Source organism: Setaria viridis, chromosome 4 (genome assembly GCF_005286985.2).
Source record: "Setaria viridis chromosome 4, Setaria_viridis_v4.0, whole genome shotgun sequence".
In the NCBI taxonomy this organism is placed as follows: domain Eukaryota; kingdom Viridiplantae; phylum Streptophyta; class Magnoliopsida; order Poales; family Poaceae; genus Setaria; species Setaria viridis.
Window position 1 is genome coordinate 2,107,513 of NC_048266.2, and position 26,316 is coordinate 2,133,828.

Here is a 26,316-nt window from a genome sequence, read left to right on the forward strand (position 1 = left end):
GCGTCGCCGTGCCTCTTGTTGGCCGAGCGTTGCGGGAAGGCGGGCCCTTTGGGGACCCCGGGTCTATGGACCCATCAGGTAGTTCTTGCTTAGTTGTTCTAACTGGGTATGGTGGTATTAATGACCTAATGCTTAAACTTATTTTATTTACGCTATGCCTTCCATTAATACAAGATCACCATGTTTAATTGGAACATGGAGCGACCACCCAAGAAAATAGTACAACCATAAGAATTACATGGCTCTGGTCTTGGCTAATTAATTAGAGACTCTAGTTTGGAGCGGTCTTACCGAAAGGGTAAGAGGGGTGGCAGCAGATGGGTATAACTTAACCCTCAGACTGATCTGCTATATAGTAGCTTCGCAGTCTTGAGAGAGGTTTATGCTCTACTACTAATCCGGAAACTTTAGCAGGCTACTTCTTATTAGGGAATCTTTATAAAGATCTCATAGCGTTCCTATACAATCACACCTCGAAAGTGTGGTATTGTGCCTGGCCCGCACAACATGGTTGGGTCTAAAGTTCTTTTCAGCTTTTACGCGACTTGTAGTGAAAGTGTACAACTTCTGCAGAGTGTAAAACTATTATAACAGCCGTACTCACGGTCAAGAGCGGTCTGGTTCCTCGCATGATTAATTTATTGAAAGTTGAATTAAATTGATGTTATTTATTGTTGTTATATTTATTTATGTATATGCTTAATGTGGGGTGGTGTAAACTTATACTTAGTACAATTAAATGCTGAAATGCTATTAAACCATAGCCTCCTTGAATAGCCTTACACTACATATTTCCCCACACTTATTGAGTACCAACCAATTAAATGTTGAAATGCTATTAAACCATAGCCTCCTTGAATAGCCTTACACTACATATTTCCCCACGCTTACTGAGTACCAACCATAAGTGTACTCACCCTTGCTAAAACCGCTGCTCAGACCAAGTCAACTTTGAGGAGGTTCTGGAAGACTTTAAGCCACCAGTCAACTGCTTGTGGAGTCGTCGTCATTGTTGGAGTTCCGCTGCTAAAATAAAAGCTTGTTTTGCTATTCAAATTTAATACTTTCAGTCATGTAATAAATATAATACCCTCTCTTTACGTTTTGGCATTGTCTATGATATTTACTGAAGTCGTTGCATGTATGAAACTTGATCCTGACGCATATATAATTTATTCATCTAGTTTTGCCTGTGACACGGATTCACCTAGTCCCCAAAATGGGATTTACAGTATGTATGTACACCGCAAACATGATGCTGGCTTTGCCGTCGCTCTTCAGAGTAGTGCATTTGGCCAACTCCCAGGACAGGTTCAGTTCTCCCAAAAACAATCATATAAGGAGCGTTCTTCGTGCCAAACTTTTGCACAGTACAAATTTCTTTAACTTTTCTTCTTGTTGGCTCCTTTTCCCTACTTCATCAACAAAAGTGCATCTCGGTGACGACCTAGGAGGGTCAATGCGGTTGCAGCTATGTGGTGAGCAGTTAGGCCAGCCAAGTCGAGTTGCTCAGCAAGTGAAGCATGTTCGATATACCTGTCTGGTAGCACAATGGGTCGCCACTGCGAGTTACAAAGAAAAGTAGACCTTGAGATTAGCATACAGAAACAACAAAAATTACCAAACAGTAACCTTGAAGTTACTACTAATGAACACATCAAGAGGGCTGAAGAATGTAGCTTGGATGCAGCTGGAGGCTCCATTGCAAGAACACATATAAAGCTTTGGAACCTAAAAATATTCCTTGAATTGAATAAAATCTGGAGTTGTATTGTATAAGTGAACATGAATTTATTATCATTCAATGAGCATCTTGTATTTCATAGAAATTGGGGGTTATATAGTCCTTACGTAAGGGCCAGCCTATCCAACTTTCAGGCATTAAGATACGTTTAAGACGTGGATGATTATCATAAGAAATTCCCACCATATCATAAGATTCGCATTCTTGAAAATCGGCACTTCTCCAAACACAGAAGACGGATGGGATTCTAGGATTATCTTTTTGGGCAAAGACTTTTATGTGCTGGGTACAGAAGTTACAAACAGCAAAGTGAACTGGTGAAGGTACCTTTATTCGGCCATCAAGTAGACCATCGAGTGAAATAAACTGAGAGACATGCGATCCAAACCCACCAACTGTTCCTTCTTCCACTGTGATAAGAAAACTATGATGCTGACATAGCGTTCTGATCAGATCAATGTCAAGTGGTTTGCAAAATCTCGCATTTGCAACTGTCGCCTGAATGCCAAAGTTGGATAAAAGAGAGCGAGCAATCAAGCATCTCTGGACCACCTCACCATAGCCAAGAAAAGCTATCTCTTTTCCCTCAACAAGAATCTCTCCTTTACCAATCTGAAAAAGGGCACAGAGACCAGGTAGAAAACTGCACTTTTTTTTGAAAACTAAAACTACACTTCTTTTAAAAAAATGTTAATGATAAAAGGAACAGTTACGTACTTTTCAGAAATAAGCAAATCCTTTTTTTTTGTCAAAGCAATGATTTTTTTTAATATTTAATGTTAAGAATACATACTACCTCTGTTCTTAGGACAAGCAAATTAGTTCAGTTTTGAGGCAGTAAAGTTGTATACTGTTTGTAACAGTTTTCCTTCCTGGTGATAAATTAAATGTTGAAATAAGAACATGAGGTTCTTAGCTATGTTAGCAAGCAGCTCAGCAATACAGCAGGTGTGTTTGAAATATGAGAGCTGTACTATTTGCAAGTTATGTCAACGTGGCAAAATAAATTGAAGAGAACCTACCTGAAGTGGATTTCCATATGTTAAAGTGCCACTAGTCCCAACAATGGCACCCCTAGGATACCGGATGCAAATAGGTCTGTCCTCAACCATTGCAGCTGTTGCCACCATGTCAACAAGTTCATCCTCGTTAGATGGTGACATGACAATCATGTTTGGCAAGCAGGACATGAATGTAATATCAAACGGTCCTGAATTAGTTGGGCCCTCAGACCCCACCAGACCAGCATTTGTGATAGCAAATCGAACTGGTATCTTTTGCATGTCCACATCTTCTACTATCTGCCATACATGTGAGATCTATGAAATGTAGTGTAATAACAGTAAAGCAGCCTTGCAGATTTACTGAACTAAGAGGAACTTATGCCCACACTAACTTAGCAGCAGTATGTGCTGGCACCTGATCATATGCTCGCTGAAGAAATGTGGATGGAATTATGCAGAAAGGCTTTAAACCTCCACAGGCCAAACCAGCGGAAAAGGTAACAGCATGTTGCTCAGCGATGCCCAAGTCAAAAAATCTGTCTGGGAAGCTGGACTGGAATAAGCGGAGTGATCGATCCATTCCCATGCCACCATGAACTACCACAATGCACTTGTCATTCTCTGCTTCTGCGGTTAATGCTTCTACAAAGCAGTCATTGTATGTCCTAGAAAGTCCAGTTTCTAAAAATTTAAGAAGATCATGGCTTGAGTTTGAAGGCCCTGTCATCAGTTTTTTTAAAAAAAGTTAACCCATAAAAGATTCATCCAATTCATATCGCTTATATATGCAAGAACATACAGTTTGCAATGAATCTCAAAGAACAATAATATCACAGTCGCAGAAGGATAAGTACATTAGCACCAGTAGACTCCTAGTGTACTTATTGGAATACGGAAACTTAAACGAGCATGTAAAATTTGCGACTGACATTGAGTCCAAGTTAAATGCTAATTATGACTTATATACATATGTTTTTTAAGAAATCTCTGAAAATTCTTTAGCATGAGTACTGCCATTTCCTTGTCTTGCCATGTTTCTTCCTCCCATACAGGAGGAACCCCAGTGCAGTGGTAACAGGGCAAGAGAGCTAAAAATGAAAAACACTAAGCATGCTTCCTAGCTCAGCAAAAGAAAAGTAAAACAGAATGCATATTTTGATAGTGACCTGTATCACAGACCTTCCTCATTTGGAGTTATTTCACTGCTAATATTTCCACCAGTGTCGTTTTCAGTCCCAGTAATTACATGTACAAGTACTGGACCAGTTGAATCTAGAGTTGCAACTTCCTTTAATACACAGATGAGATCATCAATGTTATGCCCATCAATAGGACCGATATAATATAATCCAAGTTCTTCAAAAAGAGTTGCTCCATGAGGACCTATCATACCACGAGCATACTCGTCAACTTTGGCAGCAAATTCATGCATCCCTTTGCCAAACCATTTGGCAAGTCCCTAGGAAGAAAAATTCAAATATCAAACTAGGGACATTAATATAGCATAAGACTAGACCATAAATCTCAAAGTAACAAGGGTGAAGTTGTTTTTCTAAGAAAGAAATCAGAGTTATAAATTACAGGCATTCAAAAAGTCGAACGCTGTGTTCACAACACATTCTAAAGGGATATAAGCATTTACCTTTGCAGCCTCCCTAAACCTCCTAAATCCTTTGCTGGATTGAATCTTGCTGAGAGCACTAGAAAAGGCATTGACTGACATCTTTGGCCGGTCATCAGCTTTAGGAAGCAAGGAGTGACAACTATCATTTAGAATAACTACCATGTTGGAATCGAGGAAACCAGCATGACCCATTGCCTCGTACACCTGGCCAGCCATGGTTGTCCAATTACTTATAACTGTCACTATTCGATTTTTTCTCCCATTTATATCCCTTGCAACCGCCATCCCTGATAAGAAGTAACTCTCAAACTATAGAAAGGAAAGGATACTTTAAAAGACTACGAAGAAGCAAGATTTAGGAAATTCTGAACAGGGCTTGGATTTTATTAAGCTGTGAAACTTTTGTGATAATTATTAATTAATCTGTCTGTAAACATTTTATACTGTGAGGATTCCATGCAATTTCACAGAAAAAAATAGAATAGGAACTGATAGCACTGAACATAACAATTTGTATCAGGTTCTGTAAATAAAAGAAAAATCTTAGTGTTGCATGCATAATTGGATTCGAAGCTAAATTCAACTTTCTTGAATTTCTCATGTAGACAAACCATCAATTAAATGCGTATAAGTGAAAACAAATACTAAGAAAATAACTCCTGCGGATCTTGTCAATTCCACATGCATAGAATAGGTCTCTTCAGTAACATACATACAATTTGACATGCAAGAAAGTAATGAACGAAGAGGCAGTACCAAGGCCAGCGGAAAGACTATTGCATCCATGTCCAGCACCAAAGGGATCATACTCGCTCTCAAAACGAGATGTGAAACCAGAAAGGCCATTTTTTTGTTTAATGGTATGAAAGAGAGAGCGCCTTCCTGTGAGAATCTTGTGTGCATACGCCTGTTGTAAGAAAATTGTTGAGCGAAAAAATATAGAAGATGAGAAAGTTGAGCAGAAATGATATCTGACAGTTCAAAACAGTAACAGAGAGATGTCTTACATGCTGACCAGCATCCCATAGTATCTTATCCATTGGGGCATTAAACACATAATGTATAGCAATTGTCAGCTCCACAACCGAGCGACCAGGACCACACGGCTGGCATTTTCTGGACATTATGAAAGATATTTCGGAACGAACTTCATCAGCTAACTGCTTGAGCTCCTGTTTTTTTAGGTATGCAAGTGTCAAAAAATTCTCAAATCATATATACTTATATACTAACTAAGAAAGGAAGGGCGAAGGAGTATGACTCTGACGACCTTACTAGATAGATTTTTCAAATGAATGGGCGCATCAATTGTGTCCAGGATTGGAGTAGGATCCTTCTCCCAGAAAAAATCATCGACATCAGGTAGCGCGGCCACTCGCTGAGTCACGCCCTGCACAAGAGTTGCCCTATCAGATCACAAAACTTGGAATTTACTCCAGGTCAATAACAATATACTCAAGTTTGGAGCTAAGCATCAACTCTGAAACTGAAAAGTTCATTTTGTGATTTACACATTGCAACGCTAGAAAGAGCATACCCTTAAAGGTGAAGCAGACAGTGTTTGGCAGGGCCTTGAGTCTGTCGGGTTGCATCTCAAATATCGCAGAGGATGGAAACGGTAGCTTGTGGAGTGAAGAACAGCAAACTCGTCATAAACTAGATTACGAGCAAGCGGAGAACGCAGAAACGCCGTGTCCATGCTGGAGCCGGGCGTAGCTGGTGCCCCAAATCCTGCAATTTGACGATCAATTTAAGAAGAAAGTAAAAAAAACCTGAATTGGAGGAAGACAGCTAGCTGAATCTGACGAGCAAGCAGCTTCTTCCCCACAGCCAAAACCACCAGCTGCCAATTAGCTTAAACACAAAACGGAAATGACCGCGTCTACCTCAAATCCAGCCTCCCCAGCTACTCAAACCGGCAGAAGACGCCGCCGCCGCCTCTCCTCGCGTGGGACCGGCGGCGACGCGGTCGGATGCGGCGGCTCCTGGCGCCTTGCGTGGGGGGCAGCAAGGCCAGCAGCCCTAGCTCCGATTTGGGTGGATGCGGAGTGTCGCGCTGTACTGGCGACATGACAGAGAGGCTAATCCCAACGGAAATTTCTAATCTTTTTGGAGTACAAGTTAATTAGTCTTGTCTCGTAATGATTCCCTCCACGTCGGCTTCGTTAGTGCGGTGAGCAGTGGCCAAATTGCGGCGCCTTTTGCCTGCGCGGGGGCTAATCTGCGAAAACTGCGGCGTGGAAATCCAAATAGGGGCTAATATGAAAATAAATTGGATCGCGATTAACAATAGGGTTCTTTTAAAGATATCCGTACCAATTAGGGGCCCTTTTGAAATAACTTTTGGCCTGATATGCAAGGTGAAGGCTTCGACCCCCCGCGCGGTGGATTGGATAACGCGGGACAGAAAGATGGCGGCTTCCGCTCTCCATCTCCGCCTCCTCCCCTCGCCGCCGGCCGGTGTGAAGCTCCAGCAGCGGCGTCTCCGCTCGGTAAGCCCCGCGGAACACCAACTAGCGCCCCCTTCTTCAGTTCTTCTCCCTCCTGCATCTCGCCGTATTCCTGTTTCTCCGTCTCGTGTGTGCGTGTGTGCTTTCGTGGTGCTCGAGCATATGCCCAACAGTGTGTGAGCATTTCAATTAGTTATTTCTTTCTGATAGTATTCCTTTGTTTGCAAAGTGAGCATTGTACTGCCCTTGACTCATTGCTGCATTTAATGGGAACTGAATGTGACACGTTCAATTGCTGGTTTAGTTTAAGGCTCTAAGTTGCAGCATGGACATGCTAGATTCTGAGGTTGTGTTTGTGCGTGGTGTTTGTTGCAGAGAATACTGAGGCAGGGTGGTCTGTCTCGTAGATATTCAAAAGTAGTGTGCTATTACGGGCTCACAACTCCACCATATAAACTGGTATGTACGGTCAGCTCGTTGATATCGGTCTCAACAGATTTTGGTTCTGTCATTATGTGAGTGACAAACTTTTATTGTTTTTGTGATGTGGTGATCAGGATGCTTTGGAACCTTATATGAGCAGGAGGACAGTTGAACTTCACTGGGGTAAGCACCATCATGATTATGTGGAGGGATTAAATAAGCAGCTTGCTACCAGCCCACTGTATGGATACACTCTGGAGGAGCTGATAAAAGAAGCGTACAACAATGGCAATCCATTACCAGAGTATAACAATGCAGCACAGGTAATTTTTCGGTGATTTATTCAATTTTGTTTACATATATCATTTGCTTCATTTCACTTATTTTCTTTCAGGGGTGGGTGGATTACAGATTGTGCTTGTGCTTTCACCGATTTATGGATAGACTCTAGAATTCAACCTTCTGTCTTCTGACAAGCAGGTCTGGAACCATCACTTCTTCTGGGAATCAATGCAACCAGAAGGCGGTGGCTTACCTGAGGGAGGTGTGTTGCAGCAGATTGAAAAGGATTTTGGCTCGTTTACCAATTTCAGGGAAGAATTTATTCGCTCAGCCTTACAACTTTTGGGGTCTGGTTGGGTTTGGCTTGTCTGTAAGTTTCCTTCCCATTTTCTTTGATGTACAAGCACTATTGAAACTTGCTGATTTTCTGTTGTGCTCTTTCAAAAGCTAATTTCTAAGTTTAGGCTACATTTTGCTGATGTTTCTTGCAGTGAAGAGAAATGAGAGAAAGCTTTCAGTAGTTCATACACGAAATGCTATCTCCCCACTTGCTTTTGGCGATATTGTATGTTTACTGGACTCCGTTTTTTTCCCCTTGATGCGTTATAAGTTGAAATGTTTAGAGTAAATTTTTCAGTAAAAACTTTGCAATGACAACACATTCTCTTCTTGTAGCCAATTATCAGCCTAGATTTATGGGAGGTAAGGATATTGACTCTTGAGTTTTAAGATCCTACTTTGTGCTAAATATTGACATTTCTCCTTTTCTGTTCAGCATGCTTACTACTTAGACTACAAGGTATGCTCTAGCTCTCTTCCTTTTTTGTGCTTAACACTTTTGAAATTTCACAAATTAGTTCTTAGAAGAAAACATTTGCGATGCTTACTTTTCAACTTTGCAGGATGATATGCTAACATATGTTACAAACTTTATGGACCATCTCATCTCTTGGGACACTGTCACTCTGCGCATGATGCGTGCTGAGTCGTTTGTGAACCTTAATGAGCCAAATATTCCAGTGGCATGAGATACAGATCACCCTGGTTATCAGGTAAGAATTCAGGAATTTGAAGCAGCCTGGCATACGTGCAACTTAATCATGTAATTAGACGCAGAAAATGGGGGCGCTATTAGTTTATCTGTTCTTATTTTTCCAGCTATAAGTAACCTTCAGTAGTTGCAGTAACTGAAACGCTCAATTCAGAACATCCAAAGATTATGTAATGCTCTTTCTCATGGCACAGCAAGGATTTTTTTTTCGATAAGGAAGCTTTATTAAATTTCAAGGGCATTACATCGATGAGGAAATAGAATATCAGTATTGAGATTCATGCTCATGGAATATCAGGTCACGTGGTGGTTTTATGCAAACATTTGTCTTTTCTCTATCTTTAGTTAAGATTGGGTTGTGACTGGTACCGGGGCTTAACCTGCAACTGAACTGAGAACTTGTGTGATCTGGGGCTGTCTTTCTAACACGAGAAACACCAGATTGATATTTATTGACAAGGAATACTGCTGTAAAGCACCCCACTTCCTTACAAACTAGAATAAAACAATAAAGCATCCTACCTTAAGCTAGTTGATGCGATGTTCTTGCATCCACTATATGTGAGCATAAAATTATTCAGGCCTAGAGGCTACGTAGGATAGCAGATGGCCCAGTTATTTTCCCTTTTGTCAGCTCATATAAACACAACTATTTAATATCTCCTATCATATTCTTTGGTGCGCAACTGTTTAAAGTTTGATCTCTTGTTTTCATCTACTGAACAGGTATCCTGTGAGCTAGACGTCGGGTCAAATCCTGCTGGAATAAGCAGAGAGTTGCAAAAGACTGCATAAGAGATGCTTATCTCTCTATTGCCATCTACATGGTGAACTTAAAGATAAGCTGCTGAGTTTGCACCATTTCCATTGGCTATTGCTACAAGTTGGCATCTAGTTTCAAGATATGCAACAAAGCAGCTTTAGACACCTGGGAGCACGTAGATTATGATGTCCAACTTGGGCTTTGAAGCCATGGCACTTTCTCTAGGCAGCCATGCTTCATTACGAGCGCCCATAGTGTTGTTAGAATAGATTAAGATCTCAAGTTTTCATGACTTAATCATGCCAGCGTCTTGTTGTAGTGGAATGGAACCGTATTCTTGTTTTACTGGTTGAGGAATCCTAATAATTTTGGATTGTAGATTGTAGGGAAATCATGTGCGTGTCGAACACTGCAAGTGTGAGTTTTAGCCAGAAAGAAATTAGAGTTTGCGGATTGGAATGCAATGCTCTAGCAATCCAAAGCTTGCAGACACCACGGTTGATCTGCCAGAGTTATATGCATTTTTAGTTTTGCAGAAACAAACTCACAGATTATTTTCAGTAGGACTCTCTCCTTACCGCTGCTGCACAAGACTGTAAACACTGGAAAACTGCAGAATTTCTAGCAGCACAGTAGTAAGCCAATCCAGTATAAATTCATTTGGAAATTCCTAACAAATGGGAGGCCAGTTAGAAAAGCATTAGGACCTTTGGATCTTGAGCTGACATTCTCGACGAATTCAGCACGAATAAAATGTAATTGAGATCATCTACCTAACAAAGCATCCATACTCATTCCCAGTTGCTCTTGAGCAGACATTCTCGACGAATTCGGTACGAATAAACCGTAATTGTGATCATCTAGCTGGCAAAGCATCCACAATCATTCCCAGCTGCTCTGTTTCCGTCATGTTAACGTCCATATTGCTCCCGTCATGTTAACGTCCATATTGCTCGTTCGTCCGACACCGAACCCGTTGATGGATTCTATGTTCTCACATCCATTATAAAAGGTGAGGTCCATTGTTCAAGCTTAGTGGCCTTTCCCCAGATTCTCAAATGATGCCCTTGTAAGCTGCAACCATAGACGATTCTGCAGCAAAGGTGCTTTTGGACCCTTGTGAGAGCAGTTAGGAGTATGGGCTCGCAGACATGACAGACAGTTGCACTCAAGTCCTGACAAAGCTACCATACCATGGTCTCAAATCGTTGTTGATCTACCTTGTCTTGTGTAGGTACAATGCCAACCAGAATTTTCTCTTAGATCATACAGTTAGTTGCACCAACTGCAAAAGGACTACAAAACACACCCAAAAAGAAAATCATGTATTTTATATTTCTGGCAAACTATGTGCATAGTCCAAGGCTCCAAGCAGATGAGCAAGGCAGGTCAACCTGCTCAACCTGTCCCTTGACCTGCCACAACAGTTACACCAGACTGTGCTGGTGGTGGCAATTCATCAGTCACAACGTGTTCTCTGAACCTGTACTCTCTTCTTTCGAAAGGAATCATCGGAGTACGCATAGCTGGGCTGTACAGATAAAATTTACTCGAACAAATACGGTGGCTTTAGAATCGGAACCAGATGCTAACAATACGATGCGGCGGTTCAAACCATGGTTACAGTACCAGTAGAATCTTTGTTCAGGACACACGAATGCTCGCTCATACTGACAGAATAACTACGACATGGTTTATTATGTTCTTCACAACCAGAGTAAAGCAATCAAGCAGGCTACTGAATCTTCTTCATCTCCATCCGGCCTTGTGGAGCTGCAGGCAGGCGGCGGCCTAGTTGCAGCAGCAGCAGAGGCAGTCGAGGCAGCACTCGCAGGTCTCGTAGCAGCAGAAGCAGCACAGCGCCGTGAAGATGCTGCGAGACAGTTAGAACAGAGACAAATGAGAGGAAGCAGAGTTTAGTTCAGCAGAGAGAAAACTTCAGGAGAAGGGTGAGAGAAAAATCAGGAAAATGCCTTCTGGCAGAGAACGATGTGAGTGAGCATCGATTTCACGTGCAAATAAATAAAGTCAACGAGAACTTGAATAATAGTAGATGTAAGGGCATGTCAGGTGGTGGTTAATTTGATCTTTCTTGTTCTACTTATATGTTGACTTTGGGAGATGTGTGATTAGCTCGGTTGTCTTCAGATTCTACTCCCTCCGTACCAAATTACTATTTTTTTTGGATTTTTTGATACAAAACTTTTGAGACATGGATCTAGATGTATGTATATCTTGATACGTAGCAAAAGCTATGTATCTAAAAAAATCAAAGCGAATAGTAATTTGGGATGGAAGGAGTATAAGTGTAAGTTCTTCAAAAAACTGAAGTAAAAGCAGAGAGCATATTGTCAAAACCAAGGCTATCATACTGCAAAGGGATCAGAGACATGTAGTGAGTAGTTTTAATTCCTTAGCTCGGGGGAAAAACACGGACGAATGAATTCATGATAATTTGCAGGAAGATTGCTCCATGAAGCTGCAAGTATTTGCAGCGTCATATTTCTAGGAAACTGAACCTCCAAAAAAAGCAGTGGAAAATGAAGTTTTGACGGATAAAGAGGGAAAGAACTGCCAGCTGAAGCTTCAGGCCGTGCAAACTGAAACTGAACTGAATATCTGGAACTGAATCGGATTTTACCATGCGTAGAGGCAGCCCTTCTCCTCGTGGCGCCTCTGCACATGGTCGTAGTAGGACATCTCCTGCGCGGATGGGGCGTCGTACATCTTGCCTGGCCGGCTGGTGATGAACTACTGAAGAAGGGCAAGGGTCGTCTCGTCTCCCCTGATCTTGTTCTCATGGAAAGGAGTGGTGGATAGCATTTATAGACCAGGAAGAAGAAGGGATGTCATGTGCTCTGTGCTGTTATCCTTTTCTGCTCACACATGTGTCACGAGTGCACGGACGAAAGAGACGGTGTCTGACAGTAGGACTACATGTGCCCACTCTGCCAGCGATTGTTTGCTGCTGAATCCATGTCACTTTTTTTTTCCACCACAAAGCCCCGTTTGCAAAGCATGAATTTCACACAAAAATTGCTAGATTTTTGCAGGAATACGGAGAAATCTTGGCGTGTGTGTGTTCACTGCTCGTGTTCTAGATAAACTTCTAGTCTTTGTTTCCGGCCCACTGTTATTTCACTCAGGATATTTTGGTAGACTTTTCTTGGAACAAGAGGTAGTCTGTGAGTAGACAGATCAGTTCTCTAGCTTCCGGTAGGCTGGAAAAAAGTGCAGAAAAGGTGGAAAACCGCCCAACGGCCAACTAGTTCGTCATTCATGTCACAGGAACAAGATCCTTCTTCCAACTTGCCTCTAGAGTAGAAAAATGGGGATCATGTCTACCTATTTGTTTCAGCTTCTCAGATCAGCTTTCCGGCTTCTGGCAGCTAGAAACTGGAAAGCTGAAACAAACAATCCAGGGTTGGCGTTCGGAACGCTGGAAAGCTAAAGGCCTGTTTGGAAGGGGGTGCTGAACTTTAGCATCCCACTTTTAGCATCTGGTTCCCAAATAGGGGTGCTAAAGGGAGGGTGCTAAAATTTAGCCCCCCATTTCCTTTAGCACCTCCAAGGGTTGCTAAAAGGTGCTAATAGGTGCTAAAAGTAGTCCCAAGGACCACCTTTCCCCCATTGCCCTCCCGCAACCCCCCCCCTCTCCTCCGCCGGCCAAGCCGCCTCCACCCAGCACCTCCACCGACCACGCCGCCTCCGCCCAACCCCGCATCCTCCTGCACTGCCACCTCTTGCTCTCCGCGGCCCCTGAAAACTCAGGTCTCGTTGCCGCTCGCCGACACCGCGCCGCTGCATGCCTGCCGCTCGGCTGACCCATCGCCATTGCCGTCGCCATCCCCTTAGATCGTGCGCATCAACCAGGAACCAACCCCGCAGCCGGACGGCACCGAACCAGCAACAGTCGCCGCCCGCAACTACCACAGCAGCAGCACCAGTCGCCGCCGCATTGGATCCGTGCACGGGTGCCGCCACAGCGATTTGGCGTGCGTGCATGTGGCGGACGGGTGGTGGGAGCGGGGAGGATGAGGCCACCCCTGCGGTGGTTAGGATTTGGGGCCTCTCTCGCCTCGAATTTTCGCTTGCCCCGCCTGCGGACGGAGACGGAGGTAGTGGTAGCCTGGTGGGTGCGGGTGTGGTGCGTGGTTGTCGCTTCGCTCGGCTCTAGAGTACGCGAGGGGGAGAGCACATTCACACGCTCCGGTGCTCCGGCCGCTCTGCTTCTGCTTCGCCCCGCTGCGCATGCCAGCCGCGCGGCCACCTCTCCACGCTGCCGCACGAGCCAGCCACGCCGCCCCCGATCTACTCCATCGGAATGGCTGGCCGCACTGTGCCTACTCCGCCCCGTCGCGCAAGCTAGCTGCACGGCCCCCTCTCCACACCGCCGCTCGGGCCAGCCACGCCACGCCCTCTCCACCCTACCGCGCAGGCTGGCCGCATTGTGCCCTGTCCGCACCACCGTGCGAATCGGGAGGGGAAGCAGGCAGGGTGAGGGAAGGAGCGCCACCCAGATCTGCTGGGGAGCTCCAACGCCGTGGGATCCAACGTGCGGGAGCAAGCAGGGGTGAGGGAGCGCCACCGTGCTTGGGAGAGAGAGAAAGGGTCGGGGGAAGAGAGGAGCGCCGAGGACAGAGGAGATGTGAGGGAGAGAAGGGGCTATTGCGGGAGAGGGGTAGCGCGGGGAGAGGGCAATGCGCCAGCCAGGGAGGAGGGAAAGGAGGGGTAATGTTGTCTTTTGCCACCAAAGGTGCTAGAGTTTAGTACCATATCCAAACACTCCAAGGTGCTAAACTTTAGCCCTCCATTTGAGGGTGTTAAAGTTTAGCCCTGGTTCCCAAACGCAGCCTAACTTCTGAGGAAATAAACTGAAAACTGGAAAGCTAGCTGAGAGGAACTTTTTCTAACTTTTGGTGTGCTGAGAAGATAAAAATTTATTACAAAAGCCAATAGCAAAAGGCCAGCAACCAAAAAATCAGCTTCCGAAAAGATAGCTTTCCAACCAAAAATCCAAAAGCAGAACCTCAAACGGCTAAGAGGTCATCGCAGCACATTGCTAGTACTCTGTCTATGGTACTTGGAAGCATCAATCATGCTTTGCAGAAAGATATCTACTATCCAGTGGCTCTGAACATAGCCAATCCGAATCACGAGTCATGAAAAAGGGACTGAATCCTGCTTTCAAAAAAAAAAAGGGACTGAATCCTAACCCAAAACAATAACAAAGAGCCGCATATATGCAGATGCATGCTTTCCTAAATTCGAAATTTTGATGAACTAGTTTTGTTAAACTACTAGTGCTCGGAACCCATGCAGTTCCCAAGCTCCAAACCCGGTAGGCGGTAACCAAACGGAATTACAGAAGGGATCAGGCACTGTTACTCCATGACAACACGACTGAACAAACGGAGAAGAAAGACGGAGATGGTCTCACTCACCAGGCGTAGAGGCAGCCCTTCTCCTCGTGGCGCCTCTGGCAGTGGTCGTAGTAGGACATGTCCTGTGGCGGCGGCGCGTTGTACATCCTCGCTCCCTTCTTCTTCTCCTTTTCTCCTCTTCTCTGCGGCCGCAGTTCTACTGCTTGTACCTCAGTTCTCTTCTACCTTGTGCAGCGCAATGGATGAAGATGGGCTCGTACTTATAGACCAAACGCAGGAGAAGACACCAATTGTCAATGCCAAGGTAGTCACCTTGGAAGCACCCTTGCATCGATCACAAGTAGACCAAATAAAATAACAAATAGTGGTTTTATTTTATTTCTATATCTGCATATGCATCCATGACTTAGTTTCCTTCACATCGAAGATTTGTTCGCAATTGTCATTTATTCAATAATTAATGAGAGGAATCCTTTTAAAATATAGATTGTATATGCTCCTTTTGTTGCAAATTATAGGTCGTTTTGGCTTTTCTCATGTCACATTTTCACCAAACCTGACCCTGTATTCTCATCTCGATCATGATGTCATTTGCTCTGTCCCAATGTTAAAAGCGACCATATGGTGGAGCCCTCTGCGTTGGGAAGGTTAGTAAGTGGGTTCAGTATCACTTTATCCTCAGTGAGATTTCTTTGTGATGAAGTCTTGAAGACATGCCTGATGATCAAGGCTGCATCATTTGTCGCATGTAGTCCAGAGGTTTGTTTCAGTTCACATGTTGTTTTCACCTAACCTTGTATGCCTCATCAAGTCATGATGTCACTTGCTAGAGCTGTCCTTATCAAGATCATGAAGATATGGCTGCCCAAGGTGGGAGCCGAGCTTGCCATGTGTGTGTCCTGCAACTTGCACATGTGTACTATGTGCTAGTTTGGCATTTGGCTTGCTCGGAATTGATGGCAAAAGTCCAGGATAGACGTCCGTGAATCCTTCCTCTCGTGTATTTTTTGGAACGTGTTAGCTTTTCTTCTAATATTTTATTTGTTTGCTGCTCGCAGAGACTTGACTGATGAGATGATATCTCCAAGAGATATATACAAATTATATATGGTATCTCCAAGCTACACTAATTTGCAAATTATATAATTTGTATGTGTTGGGCTGGCACTGGCAGTTGGCTTGCTCGAAATTGATGGCAAAAGGGCAGGATAAATGTCTATGAATCCTTCCTGTTATTTTTGGAGCTTTTCTTCTGATACTTATTTGCTGCTCGCAGACTTCACTGATGGAGATGATATCTCCGAGAGAGAGATGAGCGTTGCCAAAAAAAAAACAAAAAAAAAACGCTGTCGAACTCGGTGAAAGCTACACGAATTTGCAAAATATGCAATCCGAGAGAATCTCTCCTGATACGCTTAACATATTCCTTAGCGCCTAAGAGATGAGAGAAGACCAAGCCTCTAGACTAGTAGTACATCTACAGAGCTAGAATTATTGGCAGCCGAACGGTAGCTTGTGGTCACGTCCTACTCATCGCGAGAATTTCTCCGTCCCGTTGCTGACCGCGACCAGCGGATCGGACGTTGTTATACGTCGTAATGAGCTAGCATTGTCTGCATCGACATGGAGACTGTGCTCAGGGGGGCCATTTTTTTTTTTACCAGCGTGGAATGCAGCGCGTATCAAGCAGTCAAAGTAACTCGGCGCCGAAATTTTTTTCCCCAAAAAAACAAAAACTCCGCGCCGAATTAACATGAGGTAACTGAGAACTGACGCGTGCTAGTACGTATCATAGCATACCACCACGTATGTAATATTCAAAAACTTAAAATATTAAATTGAGTGAAATTTTAAAAATTTAAAACTTTTTGTTTGAATTGTGTGCTCATTTAAAAATGGAAGTCAAATTCTACTCTCATCTAGAAATTCCATAATAAAATTAAATCTCAATTTAATTCCAAACACGCGTGCTAGTTTGATTTGGCTCTTTTTGAATTTTGTTGAATTTCAAATATGAATATGTTTGAATTTTGAATCCAATTCTAACCTAACATAAAAACCAACCCTAAACTAACCTATCTAGCCTAAACTAACCCACCAGGCCGGCCCGCAACCAACCGGCCTAGCCTGCTAACCTATCTCTCCCTGTCCCGCGTGCAGCCCAACAGGCCGGCCTGCATAACCGGCCCATCGGCCAACCAGCCACCGCACCCCTCGCCCTCTATTTCTGCCGCCTCCCCCCTCTCTCCCGCCTACTCTGCTCCACGTTGCGCGCCTCGCTAGCAGACGCTCCACGCGCCCGTGACCTTCCGGAGCCTTCCACGAGGGGGAAATCCCCACCGTGCCCCTGTAGCTCCCGCCGGCCGCGCCCAAACGGGTACTGATGCTGAGTATGGCGAATGCCACCACAGAAATCATGTTGGTGCAAACATTGTTGAGAGAACTTGGAGTTCAAAGTCCCAAGGCAGCAAAACTATGGTGTGACAATATAGAAGCTATATTTCACGCCAGGACCAAACATATTGAGGTGGATTTCCACTTTGTTCGAGAAAGAGTATCACAAGGAGTTTTGCAAATTCGACTTGTATCAACAAGAGACCAGGTTGTAGATGATTTTACAAAACCAATAACAGCTCGGCAATTAGAAGAATTCAGGCACAATCTCAACTTAGACAAGTTGTGATTGCTAAAATATCTAGAGTAGAGTTTGAGCTGTTGAAGATGTATATTTTGTTTGTTTTGATCTCTAACCTGCTACACGCATTGTAACAAACTCAGTATCCGTAACCTGGTCTGTTGATAGTTCCATATAAGTACATAACCCGGTCCTGAAAAGGGTGACAACGCTTATACAATTTCCACGCTACTGATAGCGACGATTTGTACGCGAGCTAGGAGGATTAGCGGCCAACGATGCTACAATTGGCAGTAGCAGTTTAGCAGACTGTCTGCTACTGGCGATTACGTGGGAGGTGCCCAGAGTTTTGCATCCGGCTAGACGAAACCATTGGAAAGCGAAAGATGCTACTGTCTGTGTCTGGCGGTCAAATGAGAGGTGGCCACTTGGAGGATTACAGAGGCGTACGTACTCCTAGTAGCTTTCGTATTGGTGGATTGGGTTGATCGGGCGGGGTTGCTGCAGCTGCTGCATCGGGATGCGCGCCGGCAGATGGGTTAGCACGGCGGCAGCGACGCCGGTGTGACATGAATGGCAACGGCAAAAATTTTGTCATTGCTGCGAGGTCGGTGTGGGCCGTAATGAGCCTTATGCGGCTGGGCGCATGCAAGAGATCTGTGTGGTTACTTGTATACGCTTAGCTTGGATGCATACGCTTAGTTTGGATGAGATTAGATGATGTTTTGTTTTCAGTACGAGTACACGTAAAGAATATAGAACTACTAAAATAACAATAAAAAATGACTATTGTATGATATTATATTATAATAATATTTACTTCATCTTACCAAGTCTTAATCTGCTTTGAAATAAATTAAAACCACTTAATATGCATTAATTATATGCTAATAGCATCATTAAATGGACTAATGTCCGCATTCCGCGAGCCTGGCTCACCAGGAACGGCCGATTCTCTCGTTTCTTGGAGCCAGGTCCAGCGGTGCTTTTTGCATCCGGCCAGCCAGGCCTGACGCACCGTCGCAGCAGAATGCGCGACTAACCAAACTCGGCCGCAGGCCGGGGTGGGCTGCGCGAATTCTACTACCGCACGCTAGCTAGGCAGAAGGCAGGTGGGCCGTAGAAGCTGGAATTTCCGTGGCAAATCCGCTTGGCTCTGGGCTGGGCTGGGCTCTCAGTTTCAGCGACGCGACTCCTGCATTTGGCATCTAAAAAAAAAGCAGCCTGCTTGACGACGACACCTGTTGTGTCAGACGACAAATACACAGATACTCAGACAAGATCCGTCCTTGGAACTCCCGACAGCCAATCCAGCGACCACGATGCTGCTGCCCTCCTCGGCCAGTCGGCCATACCACTTGCCATCCGTCCAAAGGGCTCCAACTCCGTGATATTTGATATTCCTCCATGCATCGGCCCTTCCTTGATGCGGTGACGCCTGCGTTCAGCCTGCCAAGAACTCAACATGTCCTCCAGCACCTGCCACTACCGAAAAACTAAACATTCGCCCCAAGCTCACTACCGGTTGTGTATTGATCCGGTACTAATATGAGCATTAGTATCGAGCCTAACGGTTAGTCCTCGAGGAGCTCCCCATGACCCCCTTCAGTACCGGACGGAGGTTTCACCCGGTACTAAAGGTCACAAATTAGTACCGGTTGAAGCCTCCAATTGATACTAATATGCCTGAGGGCCTTTAGTACCGGGTGGAGCTTCCACTCAGTATTAATTGGTGGGTGGGGATTCGAAATTTGAACTTCCCTGTATTGAAGTTCGCACTCGTCTGCTCCTCTCTCCGTCTTATCCGCTCCTAACTCTCCCGAATGGCCTCCCTCTCTCTCCCTTCTCTTCCCCCAGCCGGGTCCTTTCTCTTCCCTCGGTCCTCTCCTCACCGGATCCCATTCCAAGCACCCCTCCCCTCTCCTCACGGCTGCCCCCTCCCCTCGCCCCTCACTGCAATGCCGGTGATGAGCGGCGGCAGGGCGAGGTGAGGCGCAGCACGGCGGTGGGAGGAGAGCACAGGCGGAGTGGCGGGCGACAGCGCGTGGAGCAGCAGCGGGCGATGGTGTGTGAAGCAGCAAGATCTGCTACATGACACGGATCTGTAGGGTAGCGCGGTGGGAGAGCGTGGAGGCACGGTGAGGGCGGCGGGATCTGAGGGGTGGCAGCGCGGCAGGACAAGTGGAGTGTGTCGCGAGGACGGCCGACCGGGCGAGGGGGCCAAGCGCGAGGCTGCCGGCAGGGGGTCGCGGGGGAGGCGAGGTGGCGGGGACGAGGGCCGAGACCAGGCTCAGCCGACAAAGGAGGAAGGGAGGCTGGCGATGTCGGGGATAGATCCCAATTACCCGCAAGGAAAGAAGAAAACAAACTCCTACTAGGATCCTCTGTAATCCTACTATGACTCATACATTGTAACCTTACTAGGACTCCTACCTTGTAACCGACTAGTCATCATTTTTGTGTTTCTTATTTTCTACTAATCATGGTAGGTGATACGAAGATTTTTGAGCTGTTGAAACTAGACCCTCATATTCAAGATGTCATTCAACACTTGCCATTATATGATGGTAAGTTTGATCCTAAAGCTATATTGATTGGGAGCTAAAAGTAGATAATGAATTTGATGAGCATGACCTGTCCGAGAAATAAAAAATTTATATTGCCTCTAATATTTTGATTGAATATGCTTTACTAGAATGGAAACACATTTGTGGGCACAACAAAGTTTCAGAATCTTAGGAAGACTTCAAATTTCTTCTTAAAGATGCATTTATTCCTAAAATTAGACAATTTGAAGCAAGATAGTAGGACTGTGAAAGAATACCATCATGTCTTCAAGATTTGTGCCATGTTTGGTGGTTTAGATGAGTGTAAGAAAGATATAATGAGTAGGTTTATGAGAAGGCTCAATTCTGAAATTCAAACCATGCTAATTTCTAAAACTTATAAACACCTCTCTATCTTATTTTTGCTTGCTTATAAAGCTGAAAATTAGATTTTATTATCTAGAAATACTTGCAAGAACAATGTGACACATGGTAATACTTTTTCCTCCACTACACATCCTAATCAAGAGCACAAAATAGTAGAATTTGCTACTGATTTGCCTATGTTGCAACGTGATTTGCTTGATGTACCTTGTGACAACGAAGAGTTGTGTGATATGTCTTCTCTTCACCATAATTAGTGATAGAGCACTCTCTTGTTCCTTTTATTGTCCATGACACGGAGGATGGGAACAATTTTATTGAGTGCATTGAGCAAATTGAGCAACTACACCCACTGCTAAACTGTGAAAATAATGATTGTGCAGCACCTACCACGTCGGAGGAGAGCGAGCAAAGCAACACATTCGATGCTGAAAACACTCCCTGTGAGTATGCTTATAATACTCTGCAATTTCCCACTACTGGTGCTAACCTCGCACGGGTTTTAGTATAACATCCTACTGAGTATGCCTTACCACGAACCGAACACTTTTCTCATAATGATAAGGAGTTGTTTAAAAATGTTTCTTATATACTACAAACACAACTTAAGCATGAACATGTTAAATTTGTTTTGAATGATGTACATGTCATTTCTATACATGTTCATTGCCTTGCTAGCAAGAAGGAAGAGCTGAAACTTCTGTCCTATTTTAACACATTAGGTTATATTGAATTAGAAATTCTTTGTAATCTAGATTGTCTAAAAATGGAACTTAAATTCGATTCTGGTTTGCCAAGTTTTAATCATTATTCGTTTCATGCAATTGGCAAATATGATAGCAAAAAAGAATATTTGATGCATAAAATGTATATTTTCTCTAATCTGAAATATCTTTTTGGGCTACAATACCATAATCAAATAGGAGGCTGCACTAACACTAATAATATCTTGCAAAATTTTTCTAATTTTTGCCTTATGCAACGAGGTAAGCTTGAAGAAGGGGAGCATTGTTGGTTGTGGTCGTGCAGCATAGCCGTTGCTCCGTGTTCCAACATTAAAACAAGTATCTTTGAATGTCATTGGAGCAAATCAAGGATGACTTGCAACCAAGAATGGGAGAATGATGAGGACATCACCTGCTCGGATACAACCACATTGGCAACTTTTGATTCAAAGGTGAAATAATTCTTTATCATGATTGTATTTGATACATTTGATGAGTTGATGCTGCACCATAATTTGTGTTCATTGTTATTTTCAGAAATATATACGTGGATCAAAAAGAGTGTTAAACACACATGGAAGGCATGGAAGATCAAAAAAGTTCATTGGGGACCAAGTCTAAATATTTCCAATGTCCTCCACCAGGCCACCACGTCACTTTTGGGCTAAGGAAAGAAAGAGATCAAATCCAACACGTTTTGGGGCTGGATTCGGACTGCAGCACTGCACCAACTTGTGACAGCCGCCAAGACTTCATCTGGACTTCGTTTTGGACGTTCAAGTACTTGATGGAAACCTTATCAAGTCTACTTTCATATGGATCTGGACTCATGTCCATATCTGCTCTGAGGCAGCCACAATCGTTGATTTACTACAGAGATCTTTTCTATCCACGGTGCTGCGTTACCTGATTATGTCCCGATGGGCCGTGTATCAAGTGGGGCCTAATAGGGGTGCGTCCTAGGGTTGTAGGATGACCCCCACCATGTCCTGATTGTCCTCTACCCTCTCGTATACCACCATAGCCGCCACAAACAGATTGGATTTTGTTTAGATGTAAGTTTAGCCATTGCTACTTCCTTGTAGACGTGTGTGTCAACTAAACCATCCGTTCTACTCGATTCAGAACCCCAACTTTGTGATTTCAGATTGGTTTTTATCTCCATATTTGTAATTAAGTTACTTGTTCTACTTATTCTTACCTGTTCCTCGATTGCTTGCAGCAATTACCCTAGTGGTTTGGTTGATCGTACTTCACAAGATCGCAGCGACCATCGGAGGTGGTGTATCGGTTGGTAAGGTACAACATCCTTAGATGATTGTAGTCAGGATGTGAACGTCATCTACATCCCCAAATCAAGTTATCCTTGAATGATCCCCTTTAGCACCGAAGACTGATACTAAAAGGGGTTTGGACCTGGTACAAAAGCGCACACCCAGCAGTGTGCGGCTACCTACCTACCCATCCATGTCTTGTCCGAACCTAGCTTGGCATAATGCCATGGACATGCATTGTTTATTTGTTTTGTTGCCCGGCTCGTGCTAGCTCTTCCGTCGTCGTCTCGACCGTCATCGACAGTGTCACTGACGGTGTGTCTGCTTGAATCGATAGATCATAACGATCACTGCCCTCGTTATTTGCACACACGGCGTGTCGTCTTCAAAGTTAACAAAAATACGACATCTCCTCGAACCAATGCATCATTAGGCAGGCACTTAGCACGCACGCATGGTTCTTCATAGTTTTTCTCCCCGTATATATGTACAGGCACGTACACACATGGTTCGTTAAGAATCATGCAAACTACGAGCGCATCCATCTCGTATCGTACGCCGTCCATCGTCCGGGGTCCGAGGAGCTAGCGACCAAGCCAAGCAAGCCCATCGACCTTGGTTCCAGCAAAAGCTTTCCATCGTTTTCTTGTTTCCTTCAGCCTACGTGCGGTAGCATGTGTATTGTGTACTTCCCACTCGCGTGGAAATTCCAGGCATGTTTTTTTTCCCGTATAAAAAAATGTGTGGCTCTTTTTTTTTCTTCAGGAAATTACAAGGGCCAGCTAGCAAAAGTGAAATTGAAGGAGGAGGGAGTACTCTTACACAGCTATATGGTACTACGGAGTACTATGCACGTGTGCAGTAGGAAATTCTCCGATCAAACTTTGATCACCGCACATATATTATTGCAGTTACCTACTTGTCCTCGGAACCCAACAATTTCCCAGTTCACGTTTCTTCGGACAGCCAAATTAGCCTATACGTAGTTCGCTCTGAATCAGAACTATATGTAATCAAAATTCTTACCTTTACTCTCCCTAGCTAGTTTGTTTTTATATTCTGATAGATTGTTCTTTTTTTTTGTCAAAGATTAAAAAAAAGGACCAAGAGCCGTTCCACTCAACGAAGAAGAATATATTAGGAGCACTTGAATTCGAGCTAAAATTGACCAAGTAGAGCCTCCTAGTCTGACTGCATTTCCTACCACCTCTACTGCTTACTAGTATTTGTTCATTACAGACTCCATAATCGCGCGCCAATTTAGACGAAACCAAAACACCAGTTGCTACAAATTCTCGCCAGCTAGCCTTCCTACTTGGACATGTCCGGCCGCTCAGCCAGCACGGCGTACGCGACCTCGCTCCGATCTGAACATTATTGCATTGTAAAGAAAGACGGCCCGCCCTAGTTCATGGAGCTGGAAGCAATGCAATCGTCGTCGTCGTCCCCAAGAAAGCAGTCAGTCACCTCCTTTTTCGTAGCGACAACACCAACAAAAGCAACTGACAAGACCACGGACATCATTCCAATTTTCAAACTCGACGGGCACCTGCGGCCTCCAAGTTCAAACGTTTTTTTTAATCCCGTGGCCGGAACGGATTGACTTTGACTTTCTCTCGAGTCTCGATCGTGGCAGCAGAATGAATACGACCATTCGTGTTGACACTTGACAGCTCCAGTATTCACTTTTGGCTTGCGATAAACTTCAAGCAAACGCGTCATGGAATCCCGTCCGTCCGTCCTGCACGGCTCTTAACTATTCGCCTAACTCGTATGCTTGTTTTCTTCCAAACTTAGCAACAAAAAATATAAATGGAGCGCCTAAAGCAAGATTTCCATGCGATTTTCGGCACATTCCGAATAATCCTGATGCCCTGATATGATATGATATTACATGACGCGAGAGTGCAATTTCAAGCTGCAATCCAGAGCTCGATCAACGTAGCGTGCGTGGAAAAGGGGAATTGGAAAGAGACGCAGCAGCTCGATCGATCGAGCACTCCAGGTCTACAGCGTCCAGCTCTTTTTCAAGGCTGGAAGGCGAGGAGGGAGGTACCACGGTTTGGTGCAGGTCGTTGGGGCCCGACCTGAAAGCCGTCCGGCCACCAGCCCCGGAGCCGTGCACGTGGCCACCGCCACCTGCCACGGCCAGCCAGCCAACCACGGCGTCCTCTCTGGCCCTCTCCCTCTCTCTCCCCCGGAACAAGAAAAAGAAAAGGAGGCAACCCGCCTGCTTCGCGAAGCTACCACCGGTTCCCAAACTGCCCCTAGAACTGTCAGCATCGGCGGGCGGGGCGCGTGCCGACGGGCGGAGGCGGATCACGGTGGCGCCGCGGCCATCTGGCAATCTGGCATTGCCTCGCGACAGCGCGGGTCAAAGGCAGCCGCGACGACGCGCGCCGCCTGTCACCTCGGACGACGAGGGAATTCGATTCACCCCGTTGGCTGAACCAGATGAGACGAGATGGGATTTTTGCGTGCGCTCCGGCGTGTTGCCGCCGCGCGGCATGTGGCCGCACGCCGGTTGCGACGGGCGGGCCAATCGTGTGCTCCCCGACGTTGAAGCTTTTGGTTAGCAGCGTTCTGACGTCGAAGGCTCGAAGCTGACGCTACATATTGCATTTGCAACATATAAGTTTTTTTAATAAGTTTTTCAAGGGAAACTTTTCTCCTTTTCTTTTCCCCCTCAAGGCGTAGGGCACCCTTTCAATTGTTATAATGGGCAAAACATAGCACTTTTATTTTGCTTGTTTCTCCAGGAGTTCAAGGTTAGCATTCTAGTATTTTTCTATTCTAAGAGGGAATGCCCGTGGTTTTCTTGATGAGATCGAAGCACCTATTTTTGTCTTAGTTCATGAGTTTCTAGTTTTCCAATACAATTTTACTACTACTTAAAATATTCAATTGACATGTTCCAATCGTTGCATCATAAAGAAGGATGTGCCTTATCGAAGTACAGTGTTGGTAAATTTCTAATGAAATAAATAGGAAATGTTAAAACATGTGAATTAAGGTTCCCATATGTTCTACCATGTTTTTTTACTTTTTGCAGAATGTTCTGCCATGCTTATTAGCCTCCAAGTGGTTGTTGAATGACAATAATCAATATCTGGACAATAGCGAGGTGAGCACATTTCAGTAGCATTCTAAGAAATTGACGGGTCTTGTTGTTGCTAGTAGCTAGTAGCTAGAAGAAGCGGAAGAATTGGAGCTGATTGCGAACCGTGCCCCTATTGTTTTTGCAATGTCTTTTGTTGCATGGAATTGTATTTATGTGGAGAATTTTTTTTAGAAGTCACGGGACGAAAAGTTCCCACCTGAATTTCATTAAACCACAGATGTCGGAGTAGCCGGTGATGATTTAGGTGCAAGGCACCTTACAAGCATTGGACGGCTGAGCAGCCAGATGAGTACAATTTTAGAGAAGAGAAAGAAACAACAGGGTGCAACACCAAAACAAAGCTCACAAACAATTCAAAGACGAGGTATGACACAGTTGAGAGACAACCATTGATTGTCAATTTGCGCCACCACCGAACAAAGTACTCGCCGCTTGCACCATGGCCATTGCACCCTGCACCACCCCTCGTAGCTACGCCGCCCCGCTGCTGCCCTCCATCTGAGTGACCCAATGGAATGGGGACTAAAGGTAGTGAAGGACACACAAGCCTAAGATCACCGAAAACGACGGTCTCCTTTGAAGCCGATGAAGACACCGAAAGCACCTCCGGACTCCACGTACCATCATCCAACGCCGTCCAAGGGGAGGGATCCTTGAAGGGGCATGGCGGAAGCGGTGGAAACACCACCCGACATTTGATTTTCTATCAACCACCAACAGGAGCACGTCGACGAAGCAGAGGTGTCGAGGAGTGACACTCACTGAACCACAACAGCAGGCAACCACTAGAACCAACCTCACCAGTGAGGTGCAGGGAGGAAGAAGAAGAAGGCACAATGCACTTGTACACTTATGTACACAAGGCACTGAATGTAAGTGTGGCACTTGTGTTCTAGAAAGCCTCGT

The 26,316-nt window shown here is 44.7% G+C and overlaps 2 protein-coding genes and 1 long non-coding RNA gene across 6 annotated transcripts; 1 reads left to right on the plus strand and 2 right to left on the minus strand.

The window, feature by feature from the left end:
• Window positions 1-1,142: 1,142 nt before the first annotated feature.
• Window positions 1,143-6,452, minus strand: LOC117854166 (probable 1-deoxy-D-xylulose-5-phosphate synthase, chloroplastic). Of its 4 annotated transcripts, none has more exons than XM_034736466.2 (11): window positions 6,259-6,452; window positions 5,910-6,103; window positions 5,643-5,762; window positions 5,380-5,544; window positions 5,129-5,279; window positions 4,391-4,659; window positions 3,928-4,207; window positions 3,164-3,468; window positions 2,767-3,045; window positions 2,072-2,356; window positions 1,143-1,562 (listed from the first exon to the last, which is right to left on the minus strand). In XM_034736466.2, exons 2-11 carry the CDS (start codon window positions 6,069-6,071, stop codon window positions 1,413-1,415), a joined length of 2,166 nt encoding a protein of 721 aa, XP_034592357.1. In that variant the 5' UTR covers window positions 6,072-6,103; window positions 6,259-6,452; the 3' UTR covers window positions 1,143-1,412. The 4 variants fall into 4 exon arrangements, with proteins under 4 accessions (XP_034592357.1, XP_034592358.1, XP_072149118.1 ...); XM_034736467.2 differs by lacking the exon at window positions 6,259-6,452 and adding an exon at window positions 6,179-6,242; XM_072293017.1 differs by lacking the exon at window positions 6,259-6,452 and adding an exon at window positions 6,145-6,163 and having other exon boundaries at window positions 5,910-5,994.
• Window positions 6,453-6,707: 255 nt separating this feature from the next.
• Window positions 6,708-9,805, plus strand: LOC117854168 (superoxide dismutase [Fe] 2, chloroplastic). The gene is made up of 9 exons (XM_034736469.1): window positions 6,708-6,864; window positions 7,198-7,281; window positions 7,380-7,568; window positions 7,726-7,897; window positions 8,019-8,092; window positions 8,203-8,229; window positions 8,303-8,326; window positions 8,430-8,579; window positions 9,305-9,805. The coding sequence occupies exons 1-8, from the start codon at window positions 6,784-6,786 to the stop codon at window positions 8,553-8,555; spliced, it is 777 nt and encodes a 258-aa protein (XP_034592360.1). The 5' UTR covers window positions 6,708-6,783; the 3' UTR covers window positions 8,556-8,579; window positions 9,305-9,805.
• A 1,081-nt stretch (window positions 9,806-10,886) lies between these two features.
• Window positions 10,887-14,779, minus strand: LOC140222438 (uncharacterized). The gene is made up of 2 exons (XR_011897972.1): window positions 11,983-14,779; window positions 10,887-11,214 (listed from the first exon to the last, which is right to left on the minus strand). It is a non-coding gene; the product is annotated as an uncharacterized lncRNA (long non-coding RNA).
• Window positions 14,780-26,316: the final 11,537 nt, after the last annotated feature.